General features: G+C 52.8%; 7 protein-coding genes across 7 annotated transcripts; 4 read left to right on the plus strand and 3 right to left on the minus strand.

The window, feature by feature from the left end:
* Positions 1-322: 322 nt before the first annotated feature.
* BDW74DRAFT_121990 (putative nonsense-mediated mRNA decay protein Upf3) lies at positions 323-2,460 on the minus strand. The gene is made up of 2 exons (XM_073722040.1): positions 1,973-2,460; positions 323-1,918 (listed from the first exon to the last, which is right to left on the minus strand). Exons 1-2 carry the CDS (start codon positions 2,215-2,217, stop codon positions 343-345), a joined length of 1,821 nt encoding a protein of 606 aa, XP_073585930.1. The 5' UTR covers positions 2,218-2,460; the 3' UTR covers positions 323-342.
* sitA (TOR signaling pathway phosphatase SitA) lies at positions 2,280-4,006 on the plus strand. The gene is made up of 4 exons (XM_073722039.1): positions 2,280-2,782; positions 2,842-3,223; positions 3,271-3,602; positions 3,652-4,006. The coding sequence occupies exons 1-4, from the start codon at positions 2,629-2,631 to the stop codon at positions 3,939-3,941; spliced, it is 1,158 nt and encodes a 385-aa protein (XP_073585931.1). The 5' UTR covers positions 2,280-2,628; the 3' UTR covers positions 3,942-4,006.
* Positions 4,007-4,458: 452 nt separating this feature from the next.
* BDW74DRAFT_189734 (putative phenol 2-monooxygenase) lies at positions 4,459-7,571 on the plus strand (the record flags this gene model as incomplete). The annotated part of the gene is made up of 5 exons (XM_073732045.1): positions 4,459-4,968; positions 5,029-5,916; positions 5,967-6,141; positions 6,193-6,313; positions 6,833-7,571. 5 exons carry the CDS (start codon positions 4,459-4,461, stop codon positions 7,569-7,571), a joined length of 2,433 nt encoding a protein of 810 aa, XP_073585932.1.
* Positions 7,572-8,029: 458 nt separating this feature from the next.
* BDW74DRAFT_148749 (flavodoxin and radical SAM domain protein) lies at positions 8,030-11,134 on the plus strand. The gene is made up of 2 exons (XM_073723773.1): positions 8,030-8,202; positions 8,261-11,134. The coding sequence occupies exons 1-2, from the start codon at positions 8,178-8,180 to the stop codon at positions 10,633-10,635; spliced, it is 2,400 nt and encodes a 799-aa protein (XP_073585933.1). The 5' UTR covers positions 8,030-8,177; the 3' UTR covers positions 10,636-11,134.
* Positions 11,135-11,209: 75 nt separating this feature from the next.
* On the minus strand, positions 11,210-12,865 carry BDW74DRAFT_189735 (uncharacterized protein; the record flags this gene model as incomplete). Its single annotated transcript, XM_073732046.1, has 3 exons — positions 11,210-11,564; positions 11,629-12,579; positions 12,651-12,865. 3 exons carry the CDS (start codon positions 12,863-12,865, stop codon positions 11,210-11,212), a joined length of 1,521 nt encoding a protein of 506 aa, XP_073585934.1.
* A 2,456-nt stretch (positions 12,866-15,321) lies between these two features.
* BDW74DRAFT_175990 (putative integral membrane protein) lies at positions 15,322-16,735 on the plus strand (the record flags this gene model as incomplete). Its single annotated transcript, XM_073728479.1, has 5 exons — positions 15,322-15,477; positions 15,537-15,644; positions 15,704-16,101; positions 16,150-16,214; positions 16,272-16,735. The coding sequence occupies 5 exons, from the start codon at positions 15,322-15,324 to the stop codon at positions 16,733-16,735; spliced, it is 1,191 nt and encodes a 396-aa protein (XP_073585935.1).
* Positions 16,736-17,517: 782 nt separating this feature from the next.
* BDW74DRAFT_175991 (chitin binding peritrophin-A domain-containing protein) lies at positions 17,518-17,910 on the minus strand (the record flags this gene model as incomplete). The annotated part of the gene is made up of 1 exon (XM_073728480.1): positions 17,518-17,910. The coding sequence occupies one exon, from the start codon at positions 17,908-17,910 to the stop codon at positions 17,518-17,520; it is 393 nt and encodes a 130-aa protein (XP_073585936.1).
* Between the last annotated feature and the right edge of the window lie 253 nt (positions 17,911-18,163).

Here is an 18,163-nt window from a genome sequence, read left to right on the forward strand (position 1 = left end):
CGGTGCGGATGGTTGGTGTTAGAGGAGGTTGGAATCGTAGGCGAGGACGGGCTGCGAGGGAGGACTTCTGCTGGAGGCAAGTCGTAGCCAGGAGATGGAAAGTCCTTGCAATAGGCGTAGATAATGGTCTTAAGGTCAAGCGTAGCATCAGAAAGGTAAGGAGAGCTTGTGAAGCGCCGATAGGGGCCAGGCAGCTATACAGGCTTCCACGCGAATCTCCGCCAACAGGTAACACGAGATGCCAAGGGCGGCGCGGCACGTGGAATTCGAGCGTCGAGCAGGGACTGTACTTTGTATCGTAGATTCTCATTGATCCATTATCATATCATAAGGTAAGATACATCATTTCGTTTCGGCATTCTTGCCTTCAGATGCGTTCGCGTTGCTACTGCCTCCACCACCACCACCTCCTCCTCCTCCGTTAGCCTTAGAACCACCACCCTTTCCCCGGCCACTTCGGCGTCCACGACCACCCGAAGATCCGCCGCCACCGCCTCCTCCTCCTCCTAAGCCCGAGCCTCCAGTGCCTTCATTGGATTTACCACCGCGGTTTGAGTTAGAGCCGGCCTCCGCGGGCGCAGTCGGATTAGACGCCTTGGGCTCGCCGCGACCTTTCCCGCGTCCTTTTTCTGCTCCCGGGTTCGCTTTTCTCTCCAGAACGACAACCTGACTCTGAGCGACAGTAACGGGACTGGCGGATATGGCTTTCTGCAACGATTCGGGCTCCGCAAAGTCAACGTACCCAAAGCCCTTCTTCTTGTCGATCTCCACCTTGACAACTTTGCCGAATGGTGAAAATGCGGTCTCAAGCAGCGGTTCGGTCACACCCTGAGACGGATTGGCGTGCTTAAGAAATGCTTGAGTAGCGGTCGATGTGGGCGTTGTAGGCGTAGTGGCTGCTGACTGTTTACCTCTTCCTCTGGGACCTCGTGGTGTGGAAGTAGGCTGGACAGGAGTGCTGGTCTCGGAACGTTGAGAGGTTGGTGTTTCGCTGGGCTGAGGGGTGTTGCTCCGCTTCGCTTTTGCGTCCTGGGCTGCCGGACTTGCCTTTTGTGACCTGGTGGACGTCTCCTTCTTGATCTCTGTAGCGGCGGCCGGTTCTGCTCTGGGTTCGTTCTCTCCAGAAGCCCCAGAAGTGCCTCGTCCACCTCTTCGTCGGTTACTAGACGGCGCCAATCCCAAGTCCCGCTGCAGTATCTTGCCCACCGCAGCTACATTTCCACGCTCTCTCCTTCGCTCTGGCGCCGGCTGCGTCGTCGTATCCTTGGAAGCGTTCTGCGCAGAAGACGCCTTTGCAGCCTGCTTTGATGCAACACTAGCAGCCTGCTTGTTGGCCGCTTTCACAGCCTCCTTCGTGGCCTTGTCATTCCTGTCACCCCTGTCACCCCTGTCGTTTCTGTCATTCCTTGACTTCTTCTCCGGCTTCTCAGCGCTGACAGGTGAGACTTCCTTCTCAGGCCGTTGGAGAAGCTTCTTCGATTGGACCTTCTCGGCCTTGGGTTCTCTTTCGGATCTTGACCTTGATGATTTGTTTGACGCCTCCTTCGCCTTGTTTGCCTTCTTCTCCTTGATGTACTGCACTAGCGGCGTGGTGGTTATAGTCTCCTTCTTACTTTCATCGTCAGCGGCAGCGTCGGCGGCGGGTTTCGTGATGGGCTGCGTAAGGCTCTCAAGAAACTGGATGAACTCCGGCTCTTGATCAATGGTCCCCTGTCGAGCATCTTTGCGAACACGGCTGCCGGGGATTTTGGCGAACGGTGCGAATTCCAGGTTCGGAGGGCCTAGAAGCACAGGGTCGTTGGCGGTGTTGCGGGCATCCAGGAAGGGCATTCCCCGGACTTTATCAGAGAGAGGGGCGATATGTTCGTTTGAAACAACGTAGAGGTATGCGCGAGAAGGGCGGGAGGGTTTAGCTGGACTATAAATCATGATTGTTAGCCGCAGCTTCTATAGTAGTTTATACCATACCTACTCTTTTGACACCTTTCCAGGCTTGTATTGAGACCAGCTCACTTTACCCGCCCCAACTTTCCACTCCTCGCCCAGCGCCGTCTCAAACTCCTCCTGTGTTAACCCCGGGGGCAGACGCCGCACAAGCAGCTTCAATCGAGGGGCCGGCAGCTTCGGCGCCTTCTTGGGTGCGGGTGCATTTTTCTGAATCGCCGATGCAGGGATTTGGAGAACACCGCCGCTCGATTTTGACAGGATTTGCGTCATGATAGATATGCTTCAAATTGAAGTGTCACTGCGACCTAATCTCCGATAGGCGCGTTGACCGAAGGCGAATTCCCGAACAAAGGCCAGCTACCAGGGCTATTGCCAGGAGAAGCACCTTCCCAAACCCGAAAGTAAAAGAATGGCGCCTGTTCACAAAGTAGTGAAGCTGAGGTCTGCAGATGACCTTGGACGGGCCATGAGCAGCTTGAAATTCCCCGCTGACCAGACGGCAATAAATGATCTTGCACGTGACTGCAAATCAGCGATAACCAGCACCCTTGCGGGGAAAGGAGCAAGCACGTTCCTGTGTGCATCTGTTAATCGCGGACGTTCTGAGCTCAAGACTACCTTGCTGAACCTTTGACTTCTTTAATTCTTTACTGCATTCTTTGAACCTTGTTATTTTCTGCCATGACTGACCCAAAGGTCCCTCAGCCGGGGCCAGCGAAGCTGAAGCGCAATGCTGGACCGGACGAGTGGCTAGAGGCGGCCAAAGACTGCAAATACCTCTCAGAGTCACATATGAAGCAGCTTTGTGAGATTGTGAAGGAGTTTATGATGGAAGGTATGTTGCGCCCCAGCCGATCGGGATGTGCTCAGAAGCTGACAGTTGTGTTTGCTCAGAATCCAATATTCAGCCTGTATCGACCCCAGTTACCGTCTGCGGAGATATCCACGGCCAATTTTACGACCTTCTAGAGTTATTCCGCGTCTCCGGAGGGATGCCTGATGCTTCCCTTGCCGAACCCCCGAAGACTTCCTCTGCCGTCATTACATCGGACGACATTGAGCCGCCGACTACGATAACAGACCCTGAGTTGAGGAAGAAGCTGGGAAAGCCATCGTCTGCAGATGAGGGAGAGAACGCTAGCCAACGAGGACGGTCTTCGAGTTCAGGAACGACGGAAATAGCTGTCAACCGCAACTTTGTGTTCCTCGGCGACTATGTGGACCGTGGATATTTCAGTTTGGAGACCCTGACTTTATTGCTGTGTCTAAAAGCCAAGTTTGTTATTCTTACCTTATAATATGGGCGACCACTGACCGTTAAAGGTACCCCGACCGAGTCACGCTGGTTCGCGGCAATCACGAGTCTCGCCAAATCACACAGGTCTATGGTTTCTACGAAGAGTGCCTACAGAAGTATGGAAATGCTTCCGTATGGAAGGCTTGCTGTCAAGTATTTGACTTTATGACCCTTGGTGCAATAATTGATGGTCGTGTGCTGTGCGTTCACGGAGGACTGAGCCCAGAGATCAGGACTCTGGATCAAGTACGCGTGGTGGCCAGAGCTCAAGAGATTCCCCACGAGGGTGCCTTCTGTGACCTGGTGTGGTCGGACCCAGACGAGGTCGAGACATGGGCTGTCAGTCCTCGAGGAGCCGGTAAGTTGGTAGTACCTGCAAGTTTGTCTCAGATACTAACCCCGTTCAGGCTGGCTATTTGGTGACAAGGTAGCAGACGAATTCTGCCACGTGAACGATCTAACCCTCATCGCGCGAGCTCATCAACTTGTAAACGAAGGATACAAGTACCACTTTTCGAACAACAACGTGGTTACCGTATGGAGCGCGCCCAACTACTGCTACCGGTGTGGAAACTTGGCGTCTGTGTGCGAGATCAACGACGACCTGAAACCGACATTCAAACTTTTCAGCGCTGTTTCTGATGACCTACGGCATGTACCGCAGACTCGAGGAGGGCGCAGCGAGTACTTTTTGTAAAATACCCTCTCGGCCTGCACCCACGCTTTGGTGGTGATGAAGGCGTTATTTGCACCGGCGCTGGCGTTCGGAGATACCTGATGGATTGTCCTTCTTCGGTAGGCGGTTGATGGGCATCATATATAACGATCTAGAATATGCTTAATGACACCTGATTATGTGAAGCTGCCGTAAGGCTATAAGAACAGCTGCTCGACCTCACTACATGCCGAGGCGAGTTCCGTTGCTTAAATATTCTGCCACAACCTTGGCGGTCGAATATGTACCCCGTATTATCCAGGCCAGTCTAATGGTTCACCAGAGATCAGATCAACCGAGACCTAGGCGTGATCGTCAGTATGGATCGCCTCCGGGATTGATCCCGGGTCTTCGGAACGCATCCCGGAGTCACTCCGAGCAGCCATAAAGACGACCGATGCAACATATCTGCATACCTTGAGAACTATATGATTATGAGAGCTTGCAGTCCATCATCACTTTACTATTACAACCGAACCCATCGCGAATACTGCCAAATATGCCATCTCCAACCCAAACAGACGTCCTAATCTGCGGCAGCGGCTCCGCAGGCCTCAGCGCCGCAACATGGCTCGCGCGATATGGGATCCCCTGCAAGATCCTCGAGCGGAGGGCAGGACCCATGACAATGGGGCAAGCAGATGGCGTGCAGTGCCGGACAGTTGAGATCTTCGAGAGCTTTGGCATGAGCGAGGAGTTGCTGCGTGAAGCTTACCATGTGCTTGAGGTGGTGTTTTGGGCCGCGGGTGATGAAGTCGACAGTATATCTCGAACAGGGAGAGCGGCGGATGTACAGCCGGGCTTGTCACACTGTCCGCATGTTATTCTGAACCAGGCGCGCATTAACGGGTTGTTCATTGAGGCGATGCGGCGGTTTAACGGGCAGGAGATTGAGTATGGGTGGGATGTTAGGGGTGTGGAAGTTGGGGATTTGGAAGAGGAGTATCCGGTTAAGGTTACTGCGGAGAAGGATGGAAAATTGGAGACCTTTGAGGCAAAGTACGTTCTGGTAGGTCACCCTTCAGCCTTGAAAATGTCATGGATGCTGTGGCTGATTGGCATGGACTAGGGCTGCGATGGCGCCCATAGCACAGTCCGCAAAGCACTCGGGTACAGCATGATCGGCGACAGCTCCGACGCAGTCTGGGGCGTAATGGACATGATCCCACGCACCGACTTTCCGGACATCCGGAAGAAGGCTTCCATCCGCTCCAAGGCAGGAAGTCTACTCATCATCCCGCGCGAAGGCGAAAGCCGGAACCTGACGCGGTTCTACATTGAGCTGCCGCCTGGAACAAAACCGAAGGACGTCAAGCTGAAAGATCTACAGCAGGCTGCGAAAAACATCCTCAGCCAGTACGAGGTCGAGTTCACGGAGACGGTCTGGTGGTCTGCGTACGCTATTGGCCAGCGACATGCCGATTTCTTTCATAAGGACTTCCGTGTCTTCCTTGGTGGTGATGCGTGTCATACGCACTCGCCGAAGGCTGGGCAGGGCATGAACGTCAGTTTACAGGATGGATATAACATCGGCTGGAAACTAGCGCATGTGTTGAAAGGTCTGGCGCCGGCGTCATTGTTGGAGACGTATGTCCTTGAGCGTGAGAAGGTGGCTATCGACTTGATTAACTTTGACCGGTACTTCTCGAAGCTGTTCTCGACGAAGGGGAATGCGAGTCCTGCGGAGTTTCAGGAGGGGTTTGTTAAGGCGGGGAAGTATACGGCTGGTTTGACGGCGAAGTATGACGAGTCGGCTATCACGAACGATCTGGGACTGTCGGAGTCTCTAGCGAGGAATATTGTTGTTGGCATGAGATTGCCGAGTTCGCAGGTTGTTCGGTATTGTGATTCGAAGCCGGTGCAGCTTGCTAGTGCGCTGAGGAGTGATGGTCGGTGGAGGGTTATGGTGTTTCCTGGGGGTATAGGTATTCCTCGGAATAAGGCGCGGTTGGATGCGGTAAGATACCATATAGTCCTCCACTATGAAGTCTCACTGATATTGGCCAGGTTGGTGTATACCTTGCCTCAGACGAGAGCCCATTAAAGACATTCCAGCTACAAGATGGCGATTGCGATAGCCTCATCGAGCCGATTCTCGTAGGCTACGGACCGCGACATGATATCGAGCTGGACCAGATACCCTCGGCTTTCTATCCTGTCACTGGCAAGAATCAGATCAAAGGTCGGCTGCTTCTGAGAAGGGTTGTTTGACTGCTTGACTAACCCTAAGTAGATTTGCATAAGATCTTCTTCGACGACGAGGCCTACAATAGAGTCCATGGCCATCTTTATGAGCATCTTGGGATTGACACAGAGAACGGGGCTATTGTGATAGTCCGGCCTGATCAATGTGAGTGTCTACGTTACCTTTTTGTTCGTGGTTTTGCTCATCGAGGTACTAGACGTTTCGTCGGTTGTTGCGGTCGATGACTACAAGCGAGTTGGACAGTTCTTCGCGGGCTTTCTTATTCAACGATAGTCATCTGCCCCGTATCGCCTGCGACTACCAAATTGGATACTCACAACCCTCAGAGTTCGAGGGTTGATGGTTGTATATAGTAAGCCTATGGTAAAAAGTATATATTTGGTAGCATAAACACTCGAGCATAATTGCAATGGCTAGAAAGCTGTTGTGTACCTAGCCACACGAACTAAATAAGAGCTATACCCCCAGAAATCAGGCTGCCTGTTTTATCGAGAATCGGATTTGCCTCGCATAGAGTCATACTATGGGGCGGCCGTGTTGCTTAGATCTCGTGGAACGCAAAACCTCGTATGAATAACATTCGTGAGTCATTCCAACAATCTCAGGCAGAACCGATAAATAAATGCCATGAGGAGCGCCCCTTGAAGAAAAGTCTCCAGTCTTTCAGATTCAAATTGGGCTCAAAACATCTCAGGATGCCCTCCCAGCACAACTACAGAGTTGCCCCGCACCTGACAGCCTTCGCCGTCCCATTGCCCGAATTCCGCGCCCTCAACAACAAATACACATACTTCGTAGGCGGCGGCCTCATATTCTCCCGGACCGCCCCTTCCAACAATCCAGAAAACCAGGATGGCAAAGCACAAAGCTCCACACCACTCCGCATCCTCCTCATCCAACGCGCCTATGAAGACGCCTACGGCGGCCAATGGGAAGGCCCCGGCGGCTCGATTGACCCCGACGACGCGAGCATCCTAGACGGCGTTGCGCGCGAGGTCCTCGAGGAAAGCGGCCTGCATGTTTCGCGGTTCGTTGAGCTTGCCGGGAAAGAGGAGTGGGTGAAGCAGAGGTCCGATGGGGTGGACCTCGTTGTGAAGTTTACGTTTATTGTTGAGGTGCATGAGGCGAAACCTGCTCTCGCCAACTACGAGGGTGGGCATGGAGTCCCAACTGATACGTTACCTGATGGGGGTGTTGCTCCCAGTCTGGAGAGGCGCTGGGAGGAGATGGTGAAGCTGGATCCTGCGGAGCATAGGGATTTCAAATGGGTTACTGAGGAGGAGGTTCGACAGGGCGAGGAGGATCTGACGGGGATGTATAAGTCGTTCGCGGGGATGGGGAGGGTGATTTTGGGGGCTTTTCAGATGATGAAGGGGAGGGTTGGGGGTGATGGGGATGCTTGCTAGATATAGAGTTGAGACGCTAGGATGAGAGGATAGAATTTGCTTATCTCTGATACTTTAATACTGCCCCTTGACCTACACAATAGTTCTAGAAGCAAGAGCTTAGAGTTGTGCAGAATAATCAATATTCTTTCCTCGCGTACGTCTTCTAGGTACGAACACTATAGAGCGCTTTAGAAGTTAAGGTGTTTGGTGGTGTAACATTAGGTAGTACTGCCAATTTAGATTTCGACTGAGCTCTTTTCATACCGTCAGGAGTAGTATAGAGATACTATGATTGTTTGTTTTTGACAATTGCATCTTCTTGATGATTTTGATATTTTTCTTGACCGTGTATAGAGAGTGACTGACACCTGAGTATTCAGGTGTCGACTCTTTCATCGCTGAACCACAAAAAATCCCGAATTATTCATCCATCGCGGCGCCAACTTTTCCACGTCCAACAGCATTTTCCGCCCTCGCGGTCCTCCTTGTCTTTGTAGGCTTCAAGATATACTGCCTGCAATGTTTGATTCTGTCTAGATCCGCCTCCTAACCAGGGATCTTCCCATTTCGCGACCAGTTCACCCCGCTTCAAGAGGGGGATAACCGACTTCTTCCCCATTCAATATGGCAAATTCTACCGCCGCCGAGGGTTAGTCCGCCGTTTAACTCCCATGTCTAGGCTATAGATTGACTGTTTCTTCTATAAGGTCTTCTGGCCCTCTGGCATTCATTCCGCCTGCCCCTCCTCGTTGCGCTCGCCAGCGCCCTCGTTATCGTCCGTCTCCGTCGCATGCTCCAGACTCGATCCAAGACCGCTACCGCTTCCTCCGTCCCGCCCTCACCGCGCAGTTCGTCCCCGGAAAAGACCACCAAGCGTGTTCAACCCGTCATCTCCGAAAAGAAGGAATCTGCTGCGCCCACCAGTGGCCGCGTTTCGCCGAAGCCGACTGCCGGGCCGAAGAGAGTGACCGGCAAGAAGCCGTTGAAGTCCGCTGGGAAAAGCTCGAATTCCACATCCGATGATGAAGAGCAGGCTGTGACACATATTCAGCCGATTATCTTCTGGGCGTCGTTGACTGGAAGTACCGAGAGGTACGCCAAGGTCTTGCTGGAGGATTTGCGGGCGGCCGCGCAGAGCCAGGCCGACCCGGAGAACCGCGAGCGCGGGCTTCTGCCTCCTCAGATTCACGATCTGGCTGAAGTTGACTACGAGGATTACTTCACGACGGCACCCAAACCTCCTTCGACCTCGCCCGGTACACGCTACGTCTACTGTTTCCTTATTCCTAGCTACAACATCGACACTATCCTGGATACCTTCCTCGGTCACCTTGACGAGACCCACCATGACTTCCGCATTGATACGGGATCTCTGTCGAATCTCGCTGGATACGCTGTTTTTGGATTTGGAGATAAAGAGGGATGGCCGACTGAGGAGGAGGGGTTCTGTTCGCAGGCCAAGGAACTTGACAGATGGATGGCCAAGCTTACCAACAAGAAGCGCGCATACCCTCTCGGTTTCGGTGATGTGAAGAGCGACGCCGAGGCTTCTCTCAAGGAATGGTCTGGCGGACTTCAGGACATCCTCGGTGATATCGTTCAAAACGGCGGCCTTGGTGAAGGTGTTCCGGGAAGTGGTGACCCTCTTGAGAGCGACGAAGAGCTGTCCGACGACGAAGAGTCAGATTCTAAAAAGTCAAAGTCTCGTAGAAAGCCTCAGGCTGTGGTCGATCTAGAAGACATCAAGATGGGTGCCGACGGTCAAGTTGCGGGCTCACCTATCCCAGTTGACTTCACAACCACTGGAATCTCTTCTCGCGATTATCAGCCAACTGAAAAGGAAATGGTACCCAAGACTTCGCCTACATACACCTCTCTCACGAAACAAGGATACACGATTGTCGGTTCCCACTCTGGTGTCAAAATATGCCGCTGGACCAAATCCGCCCTCCGCGGACGAGGTTCCTGCTACAAGTTCTCCTTCTACGGCATCCGCTCGCATCTCTGCATGGAAGCAACCCCATCCCTCTCCTGCAGCAACAAGTGTGTCTTCTGCTGGCGCCACGGCACCAACCCCGTCGGCACAACTTGGCGCTGGAAAATCGATTCCCCAGAACTAATCTTCAACGGCGTCAAAGAAGGCCACTACAAGAAGATCAAAATGATGCGCGGCGTCCCGGGCGTCCGCGCCGAGCGCTTCGCCGAAGCAATGCGCATCCGCCACTGCGCCCTCAGTCTCGTCGGTGAACCAATTTTCTACCCGCACATCAACCGCTTCCTCGACCTCCTCCACGCCGAACACATCTCCAGCTTCCTCGTCTGCAACGCCCAACACCCCGACCAGCTCCAGAACCTCCACCGCGTAACCCAGCTGTACGTCTCCATCGATGCTAGCAACCGCGACAGCCTGCGCAAAATCGACCGCCCCCTCCACCGCGACTTCTGGGAGCGCTTCCAGCGGTGCCTTGATATCCTCCGCGAGAAGCGCCACGTCCAGCGCACCGTCTTCCGTCTCACGCTCGTGAAGGGTTTCAACATCGACGACGAGGTCGTCGGGTACGCCAACCTCGTGGAGAAGGCCCTCCCCTGCTTCATCGAGATCAAGGGCGTGACATACTGCGGCACAAGCACGAGCGCGGGCGCGGGGTTGACGATGAAAAACGTCCCCTTCTACGAGGAGATCGCGGCTTTCGTCGTCTCACTCAACGACGAACTCCTCCGTCGCGGATTAGACTACGGCATCGCAGCTGAACACGCACACAGCTGCTGCGTACTGATCGCATCGTCCCGCTTCCGCGTCAATGACAAATGGCACTCGCGCATCGACTACCCGCGCTTCTTTGAGCTGCTGGAGAAAGAGAAGGCTGACGGCACGCCGTTCACGCCTGAGGATTATATGCGTGAGACGGAGGACTGGGCGCTTTGGGGGAATGGCGGGTTTGATCCGAATGATGAGCGCGTGCATAAGAAGGGGAAGGCGGCGGCTGCTAAGAAGGCACTTTTGGAGATCGAAGAGAGTGAGGTTGTTGAGGTTGCTGGTGCCGGTGAGGGTGAGACTATGGAGGTGGAAGTTGTTGCGTGATATGAGAAACTTGTTTATGGACTTTATGGGCTCCGTTCGGGGCCTATTGTTACACGCCGCCTGTCCGATGTTACGCGACGGTATACAATACCCAGGGTTCTTGTCTGACTTGCCTTCTCCGAATGACTTGGACGGCCGCTTTTATCGCGGCCTTTTTCCAAAGGTAGTCGCGATGCGGTTGTCGTAGGTGAGAACTTGAGAGCACTCATCACACAAACGCCAGGTCTCGCCGTTCGGGCTCCAGTTGTCTTGAGTGCATCAAAAGTTAGCTACCATTTACTCATTGCTAGCTCGCATAGATAAGAATAAAAAAGATCCGGTAGCGTTGACAGCTCCGGCTGCGGTTGTACACACAAAAACCCTGTCTATATTTGCATCGATGGACTCTTTTTAGCTGCATGTCTATCTAGCTTTGCTCATGGATCCCAGACCGTAATAATTGAAAAGATGCAGAAGTACTCAACCCACTTATTTATACAGCCCAGCAGCTGAAGAAAGCCGGTTCATTCCACACCTTCATGACTTTATCTTCTCATCCTTCCCAGTCCCATCATCAACCTCACCCGCCTTTTCCTCACCACCACCAAGCCCCCCCCCCCTCAAAACTCCCCTCAAACAAACAATCAATCTCCATCGCCGACAAATTCTTCATCTCAGGCACAATCCTCCACGCAATTCCCAGAGCAAGCACACAAAACCCGGTATAGACGAACCCCGTCTTCGCGCCTAGGGCGCCCTCATCATCGATGAAGATATACGGGAGTACGATCCCAAACACACCGTTCGAGAGACAGTGGACGACCCAGCTGAGACCCTGAGATTTGGCGCGGAGTTGTAGAGATGATGCTTCTGCGCCGAAGGCGTATGAGGCCGGCCAGACGGTTAGTCCGGTTAGGGAGATGATGAGGAGGATTGTCATTTGGGTGTACCTGGTAGCGTCATTAGAAAAGAGTTGGGTTCGGTATGTAGGGTAGAGAAGGTAACGGTACATACCAGATTGTTCCGGTTCCCTCGAAACAGCCGGCGATTCCCATGCCCGTCCAGAGCATAATGCAGATGATGAGACCGGAGATGGTGAGAGTGCGGCGCCCGAATTTGGCGACCGTAATCATGCTCCCGATGTTAGCGAGCAGGCCGAGACCAACATTGACCTGGAGGAGGATCAGGCTGGTGTGTGCGTTCATGCCGACAACTTGCATGAAGTAGCTGCCTTTTGATAGGAGGGACAGGCCGAAGAGGATCGAGACGAGGCCGCCGAATAAGACGATCATTGTTCGGCGACGATGAGGGGCTTTGGAGCAGTCAAGGTATGTTGGTGCAGAGCCATTGTTGGTTTTGTCTTCTAATTCGATAGAAAGACGAGCTTGCTCAAGGACTGTATTTGCGTCTTCGACGGACGAAGAAAGAAGTCCCTGGTGTTTTCGCGCGTCGTCAAGACGGTTCTTGCGAATAAGGTACGTCGGGCTCTCGGGCATGAAGAACGAGACCACGAGTGGAAGGGCAGAAAATGGCCACTGGGATACGAAGCACAGCTTGTAACCGTTTGGCCCTAGCCTGCGAGACATGAAGTAGACGATGATACTGCCTATCAGCTGTCCCAACAGCATAAAGCTGGGGAAGAGACCCAGGGCTGGACCACGGAGGACAGGTACGAGGACTTCCGAATTGTAGGTCTGGACGGTACAAATTGCCTGGTTGACTGCGAATCCTTGGACGATAATTGCGAGTAGGAACACAGATCGCCGAGCGTTAATGTCGCTCGGCAGATTGGAAACGCAGGCCACGGCGACCCCGATGGCTGACACGATGCTTGCGATGGTGAGCGATCGCCGCCGTCCTGCGCGGTCCTGGATGTACCCTCCTGCAAGTGAGCCCAGTATACCACCAATCGGGTTTGCGACGTTCCACAAAGAAAGCAGAGGGCCGGGATGATCAGTTTGCCGTCTAGGCGGCGCCCGAAGTCTTTTCTAGACGGTGTTAGATGGATGAACTGGGGGTATTCAAAGTGGACTAACTGAAATACAGGCATCGAGGGAGCATTTCCGACGATGACAAGATCATAGCCGTATAGGATAATGCCAGAGGCGAATGCAAAGCACCATGCTACGCTTTTGGGTGCCTTCCTGGCCGATTGCAGAACAGACTCGGATAGTTGCTGACTGGAGGCTTGAGATGACGTCGTTATCTGGTCGTCCACCACAACTGATCTTTTTGTTTCAATGCTGCCCATATTTATCTCCTGTTACCTTTGGGTCTGGAGAAGGCTCGCGCGAAGGGGCGGGCCTGCGGCTATAAATGCTGAAGCTCGAGACTCGGCGCATCTGGGAGTTGGTTAGGAACCAAAGCCAGGCGCTCCAACAAGGATTCCTCAAGCCTGCATTTGGCACAAGTAATTCAGCAGCGTTGAGCACTTCCGCAGGCACATCCGGTGATTGTAAATGGGGCTGCATGGGGTTGCACCTGGCACTGTTCCGGTGGTCTCGATTCGACATTCCCCGCGGCCGATTCCATCATCCCGATGAACGAAGGGTTCGCAGGGCAATCAGACCCAGGAGGAGTGCTGACTCCCCTCCCGCAAAACAGGCCGATGTTGGATGCGCTTTGATCGGTACCGCGGGGATGACGAGTCTTCGCCATGGTCCATGCTTCGTTTTAGGGCTATCGGCATGTGGACCCAGGATCGTGTGACTAGAGAACAATGAGGCCAGAGTCAGATGTTGGCCTCCAACAATTGGAGTGGACAAGGGGGTTGTCTTGGTTGCCCAATGGCCGCTAAGCCTTGTACTATGATAGCAAACCGCTGCTTTTAGCTGCTCCTGCACTCCCCACTCTCTTCCTCTGCTTTTCTCCCAAATGCTGAGAATGTTCCGAGGTATGACAGCGACGAAGGGCACGATTCGGAAGATCTCCGGAAAACCTCAGGTCGATTTCCACCCGTTTGCTAGAAATCTGGTACTCGTATCCGTCGATCTAACTCTGATTCTGCTAGACAAGCGATAGTCGCCAGGTGTGTGAGTAGGCAATTCCTGGCTCTGCGGGAAGGAAGTATTCGGGCAACTGTCCGTTGGCGAATCCATCGGCATTGTCAGGCGCATGACAGAGACGGCGATATTCTCAAGAGATGTCAGCTGCTGTGCTGAACCTTTACCCTGCAGCCCCCGTTGTTCTGCAGCTCGCCGTTCCGTTGCGCAGCGGAAGGTAATACTGGCATCGGGATCTGTGTACAGCACTACGTCAGTTTGGAGATCGCGGGTTGAGAAGCGCAGGGTTAACAAAACATACACTTTCTTCCAGTTTGCCTTGTCTAATCCCCCATCCAGACCCGGTGTCTGTTAGTTTAATGGATGGTTGGAAATCACGGAAGTTGGTGAAGGAGGAAAGAGGAAAGAGGGGGGAGGGGGGAGCAAGCAGAGAGGGATCCACGTGATGGATGACCCCCTTCTCCCTTCGTGCCTTCCCAAAGTGCGAAACTCTGCTCTGTTAGGTATCGTCCACAGAATTTAAGGCCTGAAGTTTTCACATCCACCAACTTATCCTGGCTTCGCTCGCTGATGAACTCAGAACGAGAACCGCATGCTCCGAGAATACTCTACGAACACAGTCCAATTGCTGAGTGCGCCATTTCCCTTGACACTACGGAGTACCCCGTGAGTACCTTGGGATGCGAAATTAGAACAGGACTATTGAGAAGCATTCCGCGGAGCTTTGCAAGGCGAAGATCTAACGGCCGGCGCGCATGCCCGGATACAGCTGAAGAATTCGAAATAGATCATCCCTTGCTGGCTGGGCCGTCAGTATTGGAGGAGGAATCCTTGCTACATCAAATTACCCCTCATGATTGATGTCGACTATAATAGAAGCATAGCATGTTGAGAAGTCTGCGTTAGATGAGTCGAATAAGACAGCCCCCTAATCACCCCGGCGCTTGGGCCACGATCCTTCTTTGTTGATTCGACAAATCACTCCGCTATCTGCAACTATTGAGGCTCGGCCGATGGCACTTGTACCTGGCAGAAATTCCCTCTCTTCTGCCGGTGGCAAGTGTCGAGTGTCAAGTGTCAAGCCAACACCTCGGAGCACTGCAGAAGACGAGTCACATTTCAGCCCTCAACGCCATTAACGGACCCCGAATTACGAAATAGAATATGACCCGTCTCTTTTCCGTCGGTTGATATATCTCAGAATTCAATGATTGTCGGGTCTCTTCCAGGAAATCATATTCGCTTGGATTGATATCAGTTATGACAGCTTGCGGTGCACCACTCTATATGATGCGCAAAATGACATTGCGAATATGTGCCCCAGGAACAATAGCTGGAACCTTTAACCTTGGGTCTTAGCCATATTTTGGCTCTGGCCCGACTCCTCATTTGACATATCTAGTTATATTCCTGCCATGGCTGCCTATCACATTCCCTATCACGCCGAGCTGGCCTGGGCTAGTCTCGACACATGGCGCTGCTAAACCAGCTTATGATACTAATATACAACGGCTGTGCCGCTTCCATCACACTGGCTATCCTACCGTCGGTACCGTTTCAACCACATGGGCAAGGGGCTCTTTAGTACTTCCGGCACTCGGCGATCTTAGCCTTATGCTGCCCTGAACTTATATGATAACGGTGCCGCCCCCAGAAAACAAACATGGATCATTCCGCAGCAAACATGGGTTATTCTGCAGCAAACATGGCAGAAAATAACGACGATCGGTCCATGCAGCTTCGAAGTGTTACGATTACCTTCATCCCAGTGGTTTTGATGACCCTGATCCTGCGATGCTACATGCGCGGAAGGGTTATCAAAGCACTCGGCTGGGATGATGCACTTATGATTTTGGCATTTGTACGCACCCCATGACTAGGTCTGGATATCGGTACCTAATAGCCGAGCAATGAATATAGGGCTTTTTCATCCTGCACGTAACGTGCCTTATCGGAGGCAGCTTCTACGGCATTGGCCGCAAAATAGGACCCTTTTCAGACTTCCAAAGCATAGCTGTTGCGGTGAAGGTATAGTATCTCCGTCTCTCCATGGTTTCTGCATTTTCCTCTCAGCTAACTTGGAGAAGTACCTATGGATTGCCCAGCTTGGCTACGGCTTTTCGACGGTCATTTGCAAGATCTCGGTGTGCGTGTTCTTGATGCGACTTACGGTCAAGCCGTTCCAGATTCGACTGCTCTGTATTCTGCTGGGTGACACTGTCATACAAGGCTTCTATGTTATCATCGCAGACCTCGTGCGGTGCCAGCCGATCTCGAACAACTGGAACCGTATGATCGATCCGCATCTCAAGAGTACCTGCATAAGCGACACGCAAAATAAGATCATAGCCTACGTGGCTACGGGAAATTTGCTCATCATTGATGTCAGCATTGGCATCATTCTACCAGTCATGATTGTCTGGGGCCTGCAGATGCCGAAAGCAAACAAAATCGCGGTGTTGAGCATCTTGTGCCTAACCATTTCGTAAGCCTCCTCCCACGAAATATCAATGACCTTGCTAATCTAGCTCAGGGCTACAGTCGCTATCATTGTCCGCATACCATATATGGATGGATATGCTGAAACCGACGCTCTATGTACGTTACCCTTCAAGTCCCTACCTTGCCTCCTGCCCCTAAACTGACTCCTCCCAGATGCCGCCGTCGACATGCTCATCTGGGCCTACATCGAACTCAGCCTAGGCATTATAGCCGGCAACCTCGCCACACTTGGGCCACTCTTCCGCACTTGGTTTGGCCTCGCTTCTAGCCGAGGCAACTCTGCCTCGACGACTACGACCCCGAAACCGAAGCGCTCATTCCGGCGACCGCGAGGTATCCATGATCTGTCTTTTGCTATGTCAACCCTCAACGAGACCATGCACAGCGCGTCCGACGCGGATAAGACTACGATCACAGTCACGCATGTCGATAATCAATCGCACCCCGGCTCAGCGCGCGATGCAAACACTAGCCAAGAGCAACTAACATTAGCTCATCGAGGCATCCCGACTGCGTCGAACCAAGAACTTACGTTGGGACCGGGGATCTACCGCGAGAGGGAGGCGCAGACGTCGGATGTTGAGTCTGTCGTTCACCTTGCTGGAGAGTGTGTTTAAGCCCCATTGCATTGTGTTCATGGAGCAATGGATCTTGGATTGAGCGGCATGTGTTTATTGAGCGATCAAAGCTTATATGGGCGGCAGCAGTCTTTTCGAGCGATGGGCTTTTCTCGCGTGACATATTCTTCCCTTTCGGCGGCAAAATTTTGTTTCAGTTGTTATAGTTTGCGATATCTCAGACAATTCGTTGTTATCAAAGCAGAGACATCCGATTCTCAGCTATGTGTTCCGGTTGATGTCTTACCCCGTCACTCAGTAACCAACCCTTAATAGGATTAGGCTAGCACTTCCACACTCCAGTATTGCGATCTCCAGACACTGACGCCTGCCCTAATCTTGCTGGTTGGCTGTTCCTGCCCAGACTAGTCACCGCAATCCGAGGTGGTCTATATTTCCGGAGACGCTCACCCGACAGATGCTTATCAACGCGAATATACTAGAGGCTCCTTAGTAGTCACTTTCTTGGAGCCGGTGACACTGTGCTTAATTTTATTCTGACTCTGTAATGGTGCTGAAGAAGAGAAAATAAAGTAATATGATTGGCAGGATATTAACATCCCATGCCACAAATCTGAGAAAGTAACCCTAACTACAATACCAGACAAGCGAAGGGCCAGCATGCAATTCTAGACCCCGCCTAATCCAGTCACTCACCACCAAGCTAAATGTAAGCGAAGCAGCCGAAGAATGAAATATAAGAATATGTGGCCACCACCGCACCCGCACAAAACCAACCCTAGGCTACCGAAGTCAAGCCTACCATCACTCTATGGCACTCCTCAAAAACGCTCAGCACTACCTCCCCACGACCCCTCAGCGCCGCCCTCAGCCTTAGGCTTCTCCTCCCACTTTCCCTTCTCACCCTCACCTCCTTCCCCCCATCCCTGAGAGGCCTCCTCAATCCCATGCTTAACTTCATGTCCATGTCCATGGCGACAAGCCCAAACCTTCCACTCGTAATCGCAGACCCCAATGTCAGGGGAGTATGCCGTCCCCGGCCCGCAGACCTTGCGCACGGGGATGCCGCCCGCCGCGCACTCGAAGAAGGCGTGGCAGTCGTGGTGGTCGGGCCAGGCGGAGCCGACGTGGCAGTTGTGGTTGGGTGCTGCGGTTGTCGTTGCGATGAGCAGCGAGGCCGCGAGGAGAGCGAAGGGTTTGATTGTGAAGTGCATTTTGGCTAGGTTGATCTGAGGGGATGGTTAGTAGGTATGGTAGCGGGTTTAATGGGCGAGGTAATGCGTGGGTGGGTGTGGACGTACTTGGCTTGATGGATATAGAGATATCACTAATAAATTATCTCGAAGGAGAGTTGAAAGAGATACTCTAAAGGATTGAAGGAGCGAGAGAAGCTTGCAGGTTTCCGGTAGCCTGGGAGTCGCTGGGTGTTGTGGCGTCGCTGTCGTCGATGAAGACTCGATACTTCAG

The sequence above is a fragment of the Aspergillus multicolor genome, assembly GCF_047715735.1.
Source record: "Aspergillus multicolor strain CBS 133.54 unplaced genomic scaffold BDW74scaffold_6, whole genome shotgun sequence".
Taxonomy (NCBI): Eukaryota; Fungi; Ascomycota; class Eurotiomycetes; order Eurotiales; family Aspergillaceae; genus Aspergillus; species Aspergillus multicolor.